We start from the raw sequence: 16587 nt of genomic DNA, 5'->3' as shown, positions 1-16587 counted from the left end.
TAAAATGCTCATGAAGTGACTTTATCCCAAATTTGGCAAATTCCGTAACATTCCACATTATACAGTAAATTCCATTTTTATGACTGGATTCTGCTTGAATTCAGTGAAGGACACAGATGACTCGGTTTATAGCCAGATAAAACAGCGCTGACATATAAGGAGAAACACTGTGCTCAACGATACAGTCAGAAGGCTTGCTTTTAAATCTACAAATCTGCATCATTTACATTGATTTACTGTAGTAGCACTAACTGCACAGTGGTATTGTATCAGAAATGTGGGTGTATTTGTGTCAAATTTTATTAGAAATATAGACATATATTAAATGTATTGAAGGTGGGGTAATGGAATATAATTACAGTATTTTTTTGTGATTAAGCTATAGCGTTATACTAAACGTATTTAGTCTACTGTTTTTTACACAAATACCTAGGAACCATATTACATTTTTGCCATTATATTGAGGTGCTATATTTGTGGTTTTAACTGTTATTATCGTGATCTATGGAAGATAGTATGGAAGTGCAGTGGTTAATTTGTTAATTTGTAATAGTTGATGGTTTAAAAAAAAAAAAAACCCTCAAACAGTCAGAAAAATGTTATTTCACTATACAAAAATGAGGTTGCTACAGTTTTTACGGATATTACTGATTATGATAATGAACATAAATCTACATCTGCATCCTAACTCAAGCTACTATCAAATGTGTATTTCTAAGAGACAAAAAAAAATTATATTATTATTATTAATATTATCAGGTAACCTGTTTCTTGATGTGAAACAGTATTACTCATTAAAACATGCGAAACTAAGGTTTTTTTTTTTTATTAGGATATTTATTTTGTTAAGGAAAAAATTCAAAAAAGTGTTTATCATGTTCTGACCGTAAAGAATATTTTAAAGCCACATTTAACCGTCTGGTTTTTACAGCTTTCACATTATAGCAAAAATCTGCGTTTAAACTTGAAAGAAATAAAAATGTGAAAATTATCGGTATCGAATGATATGAAAAAAATATATATATATTTCGTGATCATTTTTTGGCCATATCGCCCAGCCCTACCTGCAATTGCACTTGAATGCAAAAGCATCTGCAAAATGCATAAATGTAAATGTAGTTTGAGCAGCTGTGATACTTTTCAGCAACGGTTGAGTAATGCGGTAAAGTCTGTGATGTCGCTGCTTTTAGTGCGTTACTCCTCACAATCCCTGCTTGTTATTTGTTAACAATTCAGTGTTTAAAACCACAGCAGAAGTATCTGGTTGTCTGGCTGTCCTCCTCACCTGTTAGTCATTGTTTAAGCTCAGAAATGGTTTTGGTAAAGTCAAATTACAGGCTGTAAGGCTGCGGCCACTGCCTCCCCAGAGTTCAGTCCTGCCAAAGACAATTACAAGAGGAAGCACAGCAGCCATCTTTGACTCTTTGTTGTTTGGAGATTTAAAGGCATGGGACGTGGTTGCTCTAGACTCAGGAATGCTTTTCTATCCGCAATGTCAACTGCTAATTGAAGGATTCAGAGGTGACTTCTGTGGGTCGTTTAACTGTGTTTTAGCGAGCGGCTTGCCTAGTTTGCTTGTTAGGACATGGTGCATCTCTTATCGTGCTGAGAAAGCAGAAATACAAAGTGTCTTAGATCTTCTTGGATGCCAGATGGGTGGCAGGGAGGAGATGTGCTTTCTGCTTGTAATGTGGGGACGAATCTGTTTGAATTCGGGCCAGTCGGGAAGTGAGGGGGGGCGAATGTAAGCGAGTCTGGACGATATCCAGACATCAAGTGTTGTTTGGTGTTTGCGTTAGTCTCTTTCTGTTTCTCGCCGTCTCTCTCTGCCCTCTTCTGTCTGTCTGCACTTCTCCGCAGACGCCCCGAGCCCTGATATATGTGTCGTGTAACCTCACATTGATTCGTTCCCAGATGCTGACGCGAAGCTGTCGGCACCTTGCTCAGTCATCAGATGGCTGCGTGGGAAAACGGCCCCTTCTGAAGCATCTGTTTGCTATTTCACACCCAGCCCAGGCCTTCAGACGCTCTCTGTTTGTTCCATACGGCTCTGACATAATTCTCAGAGCGCTTACGTTAACCTTGCTATAGTGGCCAAACTCTATCTGGCAGACAAAATCCAGACAAATCAGGAGATATCTGAAAAAGAAGATTGTCTGATACACTCAGAAGGCCACTGGTGAGAATAAGATGATTTGTGTGTATCTGTGTACTGTGTTATTCCATACGTTATAGGGACAAATGTCTTCGCAAGGATAGTAATACCAGACATTTTGACCTTGATTTGCTCCTCATGAGAAAAACAGTCTATAAATCATACAGAATAAAGTTTTTTTTTGAGAATATAAAAATGCAGAACGTTTTGTGTGAGGGGTAGTTCATTTTCTTTTATTTAATGCAGATGTTGTTCATACATTTATTTATTTATTTATTTTTTTTTGGGGTTCTATTTTTAAAAAAATGTATTTTACTTTTTGTTTTATTTTTATTTTTATTTATTTTAGGAACGTTTTTAAAAATTATTTATTGAGATTTCATATTTAAAAAAAATGTATTTTCGTTTTTTAAAAAATATATTGAGATTTCAATTTAAAATGTATACAAAATCTGTTTTTAATAAAACCACATTTTTGTATCAAAATGTATTTTACTTTTTGTTGTGATTTTTTTTTTTTTTTTTCTTTTATTTATTTTAGGAATGTTTTTAGGTTCTACACTTGAAAAAAGTCTAATTTGCAATTTTTGGAGTGGAATTTTATTTTATTTTATTTTATGTCATTTTATGTCATTTTTAAAATGTATTGATATTTCATATAAAAATGTATACAAAATCTATTTTATTTTTTGTTGGGAATTAAAAAAATATATTTTATTGTATTTTATTTTATTTTAAAATGTATTGATACTTCAATTCAAAATGTATACAAAATGTTTTACTTTTTGTTGGGATTTATTTTTATTTATTTTATTTTAAAATGTATTGAAATCAAAATGTATACAAAACCTGTTTTACTGTTTGTTGTGATTTTTAAAATTTATTTTGTTTTATTATTAAACAAGCAAAAAAAAAAAAAATCCTAATGCAAAACTTTTTTTGATTTTGGGGTTAAATATAACCCAGGCATTTTGACAGGCACTGTGTGATTCACCGTAGCGTGTGTTTGAGTGTCAGTCTTGAATGCTAGTTAGTGGTTTTATACATGAGAAGTCAGAGAAACGCTCTACTGCCATCACTGTCTAAAGTTTTGGTGTCGTATTGAGTTCATGCCACTCTTGTCTGGCTGTTGTAACTTCTCGTGAGGATTGTGGTTGGTTCACTCCTCATGTAAACACGAGTCGAGCAGGAAATGATCTGGATTTGATTAATTTACTGTTGTTTTGAAGTGTTGCTCCTTAGACTGATGAAGTAACGCCACTTAGGGGAAAGAAGCGCACAGTTACAGTAACAGCGTTTCCCACAATGCACTCTTAGAGGTCAGGTTCAGGCGACAGGCATCCAAACAAACACAGCAAAACAAAACATTTTCAGAAGGATCCTTTTGTTTCACAGATACACTGAGGCTTCTCAAGATATTACATATCAGCTTTTCATTCCTTGTTTACTGAAGACTATTTGCTGTTTTGAATTTAATGTTTGCTTTTGTTGTCTTTAATCTGGTTTGTTTATTTCTCTGATAAATAAATAATACACAAGTGCCTTAGGAGAAACAAAAGACACAATGAGCCATTAATGGACATACAGAAAGAGTATAGAGTTTAAAAGTGAATGTAAATAGCATAGCTCCATTTGTTCATGGAAGAAGTGATGAGAAATGTTGAAGGTCATAGTAAGATTTCTTGACTTTTAATTGCAGAATCTGGTATCTGAGCATCATTTGAGACATTACTGAGATCTTTGAAACTCACATGAGAAAAATCTGATGATTTTGCTTTCCTGTCTTCTAACATCAGTCTCTTTTTCTCTTTTGTCTTGTTTTGTCTCTCCAGAACAGATTTTTGCGTCCACAAAGATGAGCCTTGTGACACAGTTGGTGAGTCTAGCTGAACCACTGTTTTTTTTTTCTCTGAATTCTTCTCATAGTTACTTCATGGGAATTTATAACCACGCACAAATACCTCAAAAATAAAATGGAATATCTCTTGCAGTCTGTAAAAAGATTACAGACCACAAAATTGTATTATAAATCCTTGAAATATCTAAAAGCTTTGTTAAACCACAAGAGAACATCTGTTACAGTGATTTTAGCACTAACCGCATAACATCACTCTAATAACCACCAGAATGTGCTACGGTCATGTCATCAAGCTTAAGAAACACTTATAAAATCTATACGTTTTGTAATAAAGTTTGTTCTATACGTATTATTTTTAGGAACATAATGTTACGTTCTAAAAATATTTTATTAATGCAGCTTTATTTGTTTGTTTTTTTTGGTATATTCCTTAAAAAAAAATAGGTTCTACATTTTTTTTTATGCAAAATTTCTTTTAATTTTAGAAGTGAAATATGATCTAGACATAAACACACGTATCCAAAAAAATGCAATATTTTTGGCAATCAGTAAAAGTCCACAAAATTGTCTTAAATAATTGTGCCTGACATAATTAAAAGTATTTTAGTGAAATTTATACTATTTTAGAGAATTTATACTTTCTGTATAAAAGTATTATTATATAAATTTAGAAACATACATTTAGGTTCTGGTACTTTTTATTGCAAATTTTCTTTTGATTTTGATGGTGTTCATTTATTTTTATTTTTTTCATTATTTATTATATATATATATATATATATATATATATATATTTATATAGGGTTTATATATTTCTGCCTTTTTTATGCACAATTTCTTTTAATTTTAGAGGTGAAATATGATCTAGACAAACTCACAAAATGCTTTTTGCAATCTGTAAAAATCCACAAAATTGTCTTGTGAACTCTGAAATAATTAAAAGTATTTTAGCGAAATACTTCGGAATTTAACCTTTTGGTATAAAAGTATTATTATATACTTTTTTAGGAACATACATTTAGGAATTTTTTTAACTTCATCATCATCATTATTATTATTATTATTATTTCAAACATATTTTAGGTTCTACAATTTATATGCACAATTTCTTTTAATTTTAGAGGTAAAATATGATCCAGACATAAACACACAAAATGGAATAGTTCTTGCAATCAGTAAAAATCCACAAAAATGTCTTGTAAACTCTGAAAAAATGTAAAGTATTTAAGGGAAATACTTCAGAAATAATACTTTTAGTATAAAAGTATTATGTATTTCTTTTTTAGGAACATAAATGTAGGTTCTAGTACTTTTTAATGTAGATTTTCTTTTGATTTTGAGGGTGTTCACTTATTTTTATTATTATTATTTTATTTTATTATTATTCTTATTTAAACATATTTTAAGGTTCTACAGTTTTTGTTTTGATTTGTTTTTTGGCACAGTTTCTTTTAATTTTGGAGGTGAAATATGATCCAGACATAAACACACCCAAAAATACAATATTATATGCAATACGTATACTTTTAGTATAAAAGTGTTATTATATTTTTATTTATTTATTCATTTTTAATTTATGATTAAAAACAAACAAACAAACAAAAAACATATTTTTAGGTTCTACAGTTGTTGTTTGTTCGGTTGTTGTTGTTTTGTTTTTTTTGTTTTTTTTCTTCTTTTAATTTTTAAGGTGAAATATGATCCAGACATAAATACACGTACCCTAAAATATACAAAATAAATTAACAACAACAACAACAACAACAACAAAAATGTCTTGAAATAGTTCAATCTCAAAGTAGTAAAAAAGTATTTTAGCAATATACTTCAGTATTTATACTTTGAGTATAAAAGTTTTATAATATATATATTTTAGGAACATACATTTAGGTTTTGATTTTGAGAGTGTTTACTTATTTTTATTTATTACATTATTAAATGTACATATTTTTAGGCTCTACATTTTTTATGCACAATTTCTTGTGATTTATGAAATGAAATATGACACAGACATATGTACATAACTATAAAATAAACTCATCATTTTAATTTTTAATTTTTAATAACCGCTCAGAAAATGCTACATTCATGTCAACAAACCTAATGTGGGTAAGCAGTGCTCACAGTTTCTTTGGAAAACGTAAAACTAATGTAAAAATGTAGTTTATGTTTTAAAGTTCTTCAGGTCATCCTTATACAGCCAGTTTCTTCTTGTTAAATCTGTTGAGCTTTTCGATATGGCCCATTAAGAATTCTGACATTATCTCATCAGTATTCAGTCATTGATGGAGAAACGCGAAACAAGAGATGAATGTTTGCTGAATAACATAAACATGCCTTTGGGTCTTGACAACGTCAGTCCAAGATCTTTCTAGTCCAAAGTGTTCGTCATCAGAACTTCGATTTCTCCCCAACTCAGAACAGATCTCAGATCCTTCAGCGATCCATGAGTCCTGGCCACCTGCCGCTTGCGCATTTCTCCATGTGGGGCGTTTGAAAATAGTCGTGTCCCTTCCCCTCTCCTGACCCCCTGGATTCCTGCCATTTAAAAGCAGAGCCAGGTGACTCATATTCACTCGTATCCCAGCGTACCCCAGGGAATGAACACTGAACGGTGATCTGCTCTTGAGCTCTGTTCCAAAAACTAGATTTTTCTGCAATTTAAAATGTCTGTTTTCTATGTGAATATACGCTACCAGTCAAAAGGTTTTGAACAGTAAGATTTTTAATGTTTTTTTAAAGAAGTTTTTTCCGCTCACCAAGCCTGCATTTATTTGATCCAAAATACAGCAAAAGCAGTAATATTGTGAAAACATTTTACTATTTAAAATAATTGTTTTCTATTTGAATATATGTTAAAATGTAATTTATTCCTGTGATCAAAACTGAATTTTTAGCATCATTACTCCAGTCTTCAGCGTCACATGATCCTTCAGAAATCATTCTAATATGCTGATTTGCTGTTCAAGAAACATTGTATTTTTCTTATTATCAGTATTGATGAATAGAAAGATCCTGACTTTATCTGAAACAAAAAGCTTTTGTAACATTATACACTATACAATTTAAAAGCTTGGAGTCAGTATCTATCTATCTATCTATCTATCTATCTATCTATCTATATATATATGTATATTTTTTGGTAGAAATGAATACTTCTATTTAACAAGGATGCTTTAAATTAATTGAAAGTGATAAAGATATTTCTAATGTTACAAAAGGTTTCTATTTTAGATAAATGCTGTTCTTCTGAACTTTCTATTCATCAAAGATTTTTACTCAGCTGTTTTCAACATAATAATAATAATAATAATAATAATAATAATTATTATTATTATTATTATTAGAAATGTTTTTTGAGTAGCAAATCAGAATATTAGAATGATTTCTGCAGGATCATGTGACTGGAGTAATAATGCTAAGAATTCAGCTTTGAAATCACAGAAATAAATTACATTTTAAAATATAGTCATTTCAAATATATTATTTCAAATAGTAAAAATATTTCAGAATTTTACTGTTTTTTTCTGTACTATGGATCAAATAAATGCAGGCTTGGTGAGCAGAAGAGTCTTCTTTAAAAAACATTAAAGCATTTACGGTTCAAATACTTTTGATTGGTAGTGTATTTTAAAATATAATTAATTTGTCTGATGCAAAGCTGAATTTTTAGCATCATTACTCCAGTCTTCAGTGTCACATGATCCTTCAGAAATCATTCTAATATGCTAGTTTGCAACTCAAGAAACATGCATTATTATTATCAGTGTTGAAAAAGTTTTGCCGCTTCATATTTTTGTGTAAACTGAGATGCATTTTTTTCAGGATTCTTTGATAAACAGAAAGTTCAAAAGAACAGCATTTAGTTAAAATATAAATAATTTGTAACATTGTAAACATCTTTACTATCACTTTTATTTAATTTAATGCATCCTTGCTAAATAAAAGTTTTAATTTCTTTCAAACGTTTGAGCAATAGTGTACGTAAGTGAAAGAAAAAAAGAGAAAGAGAAATATTTGGCCTTTGTGTGAGACATTCATAGCATAAATACCTACTCATGTTGCTATAGCTAATTCGGTGTTTTCTATATTCTAAATTATATATTTTTTATGAACAAAATCACACAAAACAGAACAGAAATGTACAGAAATAAAACATATTTGCACATAAGTCAATTCCAAATATTGCATTTCTTCCCAGAGCTGACATTATTTGATTGTGTTCTCAGTGAAGGATGCATGCATTGCTGCCTGAATTTGGCCAAAAGTTTGTAAATTAGATGCCACTCAAATCATGCTGCCTACGTTATACAACAGCTTTTGCATTGGGAACTCGATGACTATAAAAGCAGCGCACTAGGATTTGGAACGGAGCGCTGGAGTGAAAGTCACATGACGTATTCAGAGTTTACAACATGCTGTTGAGTATAAGCTTCAGTTAAACACGTAAAGGTGTAAATTCGTCCGTTTCAGAGTTTCCAAACACGCTCTGCAGGGTCATGCTTTTCTTAAGCGTCTGCATACCACGAGACCACCACCGCTTCCAAAACGGATAGCAAGCGCAGAAGCTACCTCGAGACCGTTTGTTCAGTTCCAGACAATCGGAGCGGCCCGTAATTGTTCCGGCATGATGGAAATCATTTGGTCACAGTGCTGCTATTATACAGCAACTGGGAATGGCATCCCTAGAATGATGAGTTTGAGCGGACGTCTCCCTGTACGGGTGGCCCCGTTCCTTCGGGGAACATAGACATCAACCGTGAAAAAACCTGCAGTCTGTGGAGGCAGCCAAGCGGAGGCCTCCTTGTCAGGACACGTAAGATAAGCAGACTTTCTATTTCTGTTCCACATCTTTGTTTCTGATTTAACACTCGCATGATGCAATTCTATAGTTATTTGACTGTATATGGTCTTGAGTCGACTGGTGGTAACCAAGTAAAGTCTGGTGAGTGTCCATCAAGTGAGAACATTTGGGATTATGGCGCCAGTGATGAAAGCAATTACCTCACTGATATCAACTTCAACCCACTTTATGCCCAGCCAGCGGTAGGAAAACATACGCTCGCATCTTAGGAAATATGTTTCAAACTATGTTTGCAATCTTGCAACGTGATACATTCGCATTTTAAAATGTTTAGGATGAGAGCCACATTTAACTTGAACCACATTAACCTTTAACCCTAAGCTTTTTGCAGGCGTTTTAACTGTGTCATTTAAGATATGCACTTTTTTGTCAAATCAGCAAAAATAAAAGAAAGCACAAAGTAACTTTGTCTACCCTGTTGAAAAAGAACAGCATATGCTGGTTAGGTATGTTCTGAAGCATGGCAGGTTTAAGCTTACTTGGTCCTGTGCTGGTAATAAGCTGGCTATGAGCTGGTCCTGAGTAGGAGCTTAAACCTGCTGGTTTTGTCAACAGGGTAGGCAGATTTTGTTTTTAAAAACAAAATGATTTCTATTGCTTTAACCCTCATGTTCTGGACAGTTTGACTCTGAGATGTTTTATTTTTTTCCCGGAAATGCTAATGTAATTGCATTGCACAAAAAATCAATGACTTTTCTCACATACGGTGTAACATCTTCCCTCCAAAAATGATAATTTTTGCATTTTTTTGTGATTTCGTACCTTGTTAAGTGTGTAGTGTTCCATGTCAAACATTACTGGTTTACAAAAAATGTTTATAAATTTCTTTTTAAGCTATTACCAGTTGGAGTCAAAAAAGTTTACATACACCTTGCAGAATCTGCAATATGTTAATTATTTTACCAAAATAAGAGGGATCAAACAAAATGCATGTTATTTTTTTTATTTAGTACTGACCTGAATTAGATATTTCACATAAAAGTCTGCAAGAGAAAATAATAGTTGAATTTATAAAAATGACCCCTTTCAAAAGTTTACATACACTTGATTCTTAATACCTGAATGATCCACAGCTGTGTTTTTTTGCTTAATGATAGCTGTTGATGAGTCCCTTGTTTGTCCTGAACAGATAAACTGCCCGCTATTCTTCAGGAAAATCCTTCAGGTGCCACAATTTTTTTGGTTTTTCAGCATTTTTGTGTATTTGAACCCCTTCCAACAATGACTGTATGATTTTGAGATCCTTCTTTTCACACTGAGGACAACTGAGGGACTCTATCTGCAACTATTACAAAAGGTTCAAATGGTCACTGATGCTCCAGAAGGAAAAACAATGCATTAAAGGCCGGGGGGTGAAAACTTTTGAACAGAATGAAGATGTGCATTTTTATTTTTCCTGAATATCACATATGTTTTTTTTTTTCTTCATTTAGTACTGCCCTTCAGAAACTACAGAAGATATTAACATGTTTCCCAGAAAGCAAAACAAGTGAAATTGACTCTGATCTTCAAATTCAAAAAGTTTAATGCATCGTTTTCCTTCTGAAGCATCAGTGAGTGTTTGAACCTTCTGTAATAGTTGCATATGAGTCTCGCAGTTGTCCTCCGTGTGAAAAGATTGTTGAAAAGGGTTCAAATACACAAAAATGCTGAAAAAACAAAGATTTTGTGAGACCTGAAGGATTTTGCGGGCAGTTTAACTATTCAGGACAAACAAGGGAGTCATGAACAACTACCACAAAAAAAAAAGAAAAAAAAAGAAAAGAAAAATCAGCTGTGGATCTTTCAGGTAACAACACAGTATTAAGAATCGGGTGTATGTAAACTTTTTTACAGGGTCTTAAACAGGGTCAATTTTATAAATTCAACTATTATTTTCTCTTGTGGACTGTATGTAACATCTTTTATGTGAAATATATTATTAAGGTCAGTACTAAATAAAAAAATAACATGCTTTTTGTATGATCCCTCTTATTTTGGTAAAATAATTAATTGCCAAAATTGTCCACAATAATGTATTTTTCACTCAGAAACTGAGGTTCATAAACTCAGATCAATAAGGCCTGTGAACATTTAGTTCCGAAAAGAAAAGTACAACCTGTGCTAACTGAAAGAAAAGTTGTCAAAAAGATTAAATCCAAGATTTGGTGATAATATGGCATAATGTGAGAAATGCTGGTCTTTGTTGACCTGGAACAACAAATTATGTAAGGGACTTTCAGTTAAATCAATTGATTTAGAAAAAATAGGTCAACCTCAAGGAAACCCTTCCCTCATTATGCAATACTGGAAATAATCCATTGTAAACTGTGATTTATTCATTTAAATGCCAAAAACTCTACTTCTAATGCCAAAACGGCTGTTTTTTCCCATTTTGAGAGTCATTATGAATTATTTACCTTCATAAATAGGCCAAATGTCCTTATGAGTTTACAGCAAAAGATATATATGCCTAAAAACTAAGAAAAAAGCTGTGGAATAGTTTAATAAAAACACATGTTGGTTGCATTTCCTCCCATCCCATTTAAATGCACACCTAACTGTCTGGAATTACCCTTTGAACTCGGTTAAAGGTTGTAATTATTAAACGAGAGGAATTTCCCCATTCATTCAAGTAGGAGGAGCGGAGACGCCTCGTCCTGGAGATCATTCGGAGCAGAAGTCTGTGTTTAAATGGAGCTCCTCTCTTTTTAGCTGATGTACAAGGATCCCATTGAGATAGGGTTTGATTGAGAAGGGATAAGCTCATACCTCAGGCTTAATGTCTCCCATCTCAGATTCACTTCCTGGCTTTTGAAGTCTCTGTTTCTTCGAGTCCTTTGCCCTGAGCAATGGTCCACAACTCAAGTGGGATCTGATACGAGGGCTTTAAAGGAGAAGTCCACTTCCAAAACAAAGATTCACAAATAATGTACTCACCTCTTTTGTCATCCAAGATGTTCATGTCTTTCTTTCTTCAGTCGTAAAGAAATTATGTTTTTTGAGGAAAACATTTCAGCATTTTTCTCCATATAATGGACTGATATGGTGCCCTGATTTTGAACTTCCAAAATGCAGTTTAAATGTGGCTTCAAAACATAATTTCTTTACGACTGAAGAAAGAAAGACATGAACATATTGGATGACAAGGGGCTGAGTACATTATATGTGAATCTTTGTTTTGGAAGTGGACTTCTCGTTTTTTACAGCTCGTTTTTTTACAGCTGCACCACAAGACTGATACCTCAATCTGAGAATATATCCACAAGTTTCCTATGCCCCATGAGGCCTTGTGTCAAAAGTGGGAGCGTCTTCCGGTTCAAAGTAAACAAGCAGGTCGTGACACTCATTCATTCAACAGTTGACAGGAGTGACAGGCAAATAAAGCCTCGTGAAGCACTGAGACTGTTTCGGGAAAAGATTTAAAGCGTTGAGAGTGTCGAAAACAGCGCGATCTGGTGGTTAGTAAAAAATAAAGCAGCCAAAATCCTGTGAAGCTCTGTCGGAAGAAGCATTTACCATAATTTCCATGGATCGATCCATGTTATATGCACAAATAAAAGTGTGTTTGTTTAATTTCTGACTCTGATAAATTAATTTACCCATTGAATAGTGCCATTAAATGCAAGTACGAATATCAATATGATGTAATAGAAGAATAATGTACACATATATTAATTGCATAAGGCATATATTTAATTTTCCTGAAATAATTTGTATTCTTCATATTACTTGTATGACTGGGTATTTAAAAATGTAATTATTGAATAGGGCCAATGAAAATGTGCTCGCAAAGTAAGATCTGGGGGTCGAACATTAGGACATGCAAAGTGAATCGTGCACAAGCTAGACAGAAAGAGAGGCTTCTATGCAAGGGATTTCTATGTTAACAAGCCTCAAATTGAGGCTTCGTCTGACATGCCCTTTAACACAAGCTCTGATGTCTCGGTTCAAATGTCATTTCACTAGTTGACGGTCATTCAAGATTTAGCAATCTAAACTTGCTAATGATGTGGCCACACAAATTCAAAAAGCATATGTTGTCCATAAGAACATAACGACATCTCTCATAAAGCTGTGCATCTTTACAAAGTAAACAATGGTCTAAAAAACACGGCCTCTTCATTAATTAGCACACAAAATACCGTTGGTATACTACGTCCGCCGCCTCACCGGAAGTTGTACCCACATTCTTTTTTACAGTAGCGCCTCCCGGAAACTTGTGGATACCTCAGTCGGAGATTGGCATGTTTGTTTTGTCTGTTATTCCATTTTGACATGTTCATCAGTTTCTGTTTAAAAAACTTTGTAGGTTAATGAATTTATTCATTAAAGTTTCTTTACTTGGTCTTAAATAGGTCTTTTAAAAGCCTTAAATTTAACATCATAAATCTGCAGAAACCCTATGTTGTACTGACCATATGCAGATTTTCTCTACAAAATCAACAAAATGTTTCTATTATGATCTCACATTTGGCATATTGGTTTGTTCAGATCACTATCATTACATATGAGGCTATGTGCAAAAGTTGATTATTAATCACAAGTTTTACCTCCCTGAGTAAGAGGCCTCATAGTTTTAAGAGTTGACCTCTTCTCTACTACAGAAAACATCCCTCAGTGTTTTGGGATTTCCATCATGTCCTGACTTGGATGTGGGATGTTTAGTCATAATAAGCAGCTCCTATTTCAACCAGCCCACTTTGCTGTGCTTATTGATATTTGCTTCAGTGAAGCACCACAACCGTGAGCTGAACTTTGTATCACGGTCTGTCGCTACCCTAATGCACACATTCAGCTGGAGGCCACAAGAAACACCATGAACCTAAAAACCTTGTTTCCGTTGCTCTGTTCTGCACTTCTGGTTCATATATATGGGTTATGTGAGGAATAGTAAAGCGTAGTGTTCTGGGTAATATGGAAACCATCATGATGTTCAGTTCTGTGGAGCATCTCTATGGTTTTATAAGCCCTTCTGCACACTAGGTTCAACGTGCCGTTTCCTGTTTTCTGTGAACCGTTTGAGGGCTTGAGAGGGTCGGTTCAGTGTGGGACTGTAAAACTAAAGCTTTCAATGGTGCGTTAATGGAAACCAGTTCAATAAACTCAAGAAAATCCTAGACATACTTTTGCCTGCTTAGGTAAATTTCTATTTTACATACTTTGTGATTTTAATATTCAAAACTTTTTTCTGACACATTTTAAACCACATTAAATATAATGTAAAATAAATTATATATATAGTTTATTTTATATAATATACAGTTTATTTATTGAACATAATAGTACATACCTGTTTAATAGCAGAGTATATTATTTCATTTAATTCTATTACTGTGAAGAAGAAACTATCAACATAGAATAGAAAATGTAATGAAATATAGTTAATGAAAACAATGATTCAATGAAAACAGTATTTAAAACGTATTATAGTAATAAATAAATAAATATAAGTAGTATTTATTTTAAATAGTAAAATGTGTGCAAATGTCATTTCTTGTTGATTTTAGGTTGGCAACCAATCTTGGCCTGGAGAAACAACAGATATATATATATATATATATTTAAAAAAAACTAGAATAAACAGTTGAGATATTAAAAAGATCTCATTTGACTTTTTTTCAGGGAGCTTTCAAGGAAAAGCTCTGGCTGTAAATCTGGTTGTAATTCAGACTGTTGATATTTGTTTGCATGTTTGTTGTCTCACATTTTTGTGTTTTAAATCAAAGCAGCTGAAAGTCTCTCGGCTTGTTGTTGGAAACAGGAAATGAGAAGGAGTGCATTGGAAATTGATTAACACCCTGACAGAGATAGTCCTACTGCAGCTTTGATACCGTATATATAGAGAGAGAGATAGATAGATATACACACAGACAGTGGAGAGGGGGTCCTGCATGCAATGGCTGTCTTTGACGTTGTCGTTGGAGATGATTAAAGCATCTGACTGAATGCGCTCCTCACAACTAATAACAAAGCATTTGTCCGCGTTCAGCCAGGCCGCCCAGGCTGCTGAGCTGGTAGATTTGCTGTTCTTCTCCCGTCACGAAAGGGCTCAACTTGTGAATGCAAAGCACTCTCCATGTGCTAACGGCAAATTAACCCCAGATAAATAATTTTCAAAATATCTCCCGGTGCTGTGTGTATTTAGGCCTGTCTTTCTGAGTCAGTCTGGCTGGACTGTGAGCTGTGGGGCCCGCGGCCTGAGTCAAATTCAGCCGCTGATTTCACAGACCCCGCAATCTGATTCATTGTTCCTGCGCTTCTGTAATCGGTTGTGCTGCTGAACACCGCATCTATCTATCTGTCTCTCTGTCTGTCTGTTTGTCTTTCTGTCTGTCCGCCCGTCTGTCCATCTGTCATCTATCTATCTGTCCTTCTGTCTGTTTGTCTGTCTATCTGTCTCTTCGTTCGTCTGTCCGTCTGTCGATCTATCTCTCCATTCGTCTGTCTATCCGTCTCTTCATACGTCTGTTCATCTGTCTGTCCATATGTCCATCACCCATCTGTCTGTCTGTCTATCTATCTCTCTGTCTGTACGTCCATCTATCTGTCATCTATCTATCTATCTATCTATCTATCTATCTATCTGTCTATCTGTCTATCTGTCTGTCCGTCTGTCTGTCTGTCTGTCTCTCTGTCTATCTCTCTGTCTGTATGTCCATCTATCTGTCATCTATCTATCTATCTGTCTATCTGTCTGTCCGTCTGTCTGTCTGTCTATCTCTCTGTCTGTACGTCCATCTATCTGTCATCTATCTATCTATCTATCTGTCCGTCAGTCTGTCTATCTGTCTGTCTGTCTGTCTGTCTGTCTGTCTCTCTGTTCATCAGTCTGTCTATCCGTCTTTCCGTTCATCTGTCCGTCTGTCTATCCGTCTCTCTTTTCTGTCTATCTATCTATCTATCTGTCTGTCTGTCTGTCTGTCTGTCTGTCCAACCATCTGTCATCTGTTTGTCTGTCCATCCATCAGTCTTTCTGTCCGTCTCTCCGTTCGTCTGTTCATCCATCTGTCATATATTTATCTGTCTGTCTGTCTGTCTGGCTATCTATCCATCTATCTGTTAGTCCATATGTCTTTCTCTCTGTCTATCCGTCCGTCTCTCATCTATCTATCTATCTATCTATCTGTCCGTCAGTCTGTCTATCTGTCTGTCCGTCTGTCTATCTGTCTCTCCGTTCGTCTGTCCGTCTGTCTGTCTGTCTCTCTCTCTTCTATCTATCTATCTATCTATCTATCTATCTATCTATGTCTGTCTATCTCTCTGTCTGGTTGTCCGTCCATCCAATCATCCATCGATCTATCTATCTATCTATCTATCTGGCTATCTGTCTGTCTGTCTGTCTCTCTATTCATCTGTCTATCTATCTGTCTGTCTGTCTGTCCGTCCGTCCGTCAAATAATTATACTTACATAAATTCATAAATTCCTTATCTCGTTTTCAAATTCAGCTAATAATTAAATAAAATTAAAATAAGAAATTAAATAATAATTACATTTAAAGTTCAGTTCCATTTCAACCCTAATTGAGTTCTATTCAATCCAGGATCATCATTTTTTTGCCTTCATGTCATTCCAAATTCGATTCCTGTTATTTTTTCCATGGAATACAAAAGAAGGCTCAAATAATTTGCTGAGCTCTCATTTCCATTCAGTTGCAGTGAAGGTGTACCTTATTAAGCCTACCTGTCTGTCATTACTAGTTCACCCATCCAGACAGTCATTACACGTT

At 34.1% G+C, this 16587-nt stretch overlaps 1 protein-coding gene across 2 annotated transcripts in view; it reads left to right on the top strand.

Annotated features, from left to right (window-relative positions):
• The window catches only part of adamts17 (ADAM metallopeptidase with thrombospondin type 1 motif, 17), a 148892-nt gene that overhangs the window by 42696 nt on the left and 89609 nt on the right, over positions 1-16587 (top strand). For both annotated transcript variants that reach the window (XM_051114413.1, XM_051114412.1), the window contains exon 7: positions 3988-4031. In XM_051114413.1, the coding sequence (XP_050970370.1) occupies positions 3988-4031 (44 nt within the window). The remainder of the gene's footprint in view (positions 1-3987; positions 4032-16587) is intronic.

Source organism: Labeo rohita, chromosome 7 (assembly GCF_022985175.1).
Source record: "Labeo rohita strain BAU-BD-2019 chromosome 7, IGBB_LRoh.1.0, whole genome shotgun sequence".
NCBI lineage: Eukaryota > Metazoa > Chordata > Actinopteri > Cypriniformes > Cyprinidae > Labeo > Labeo rohita.
This window is presented reverse-complemented; position numbering and strand designations above follow the sequence as displayed.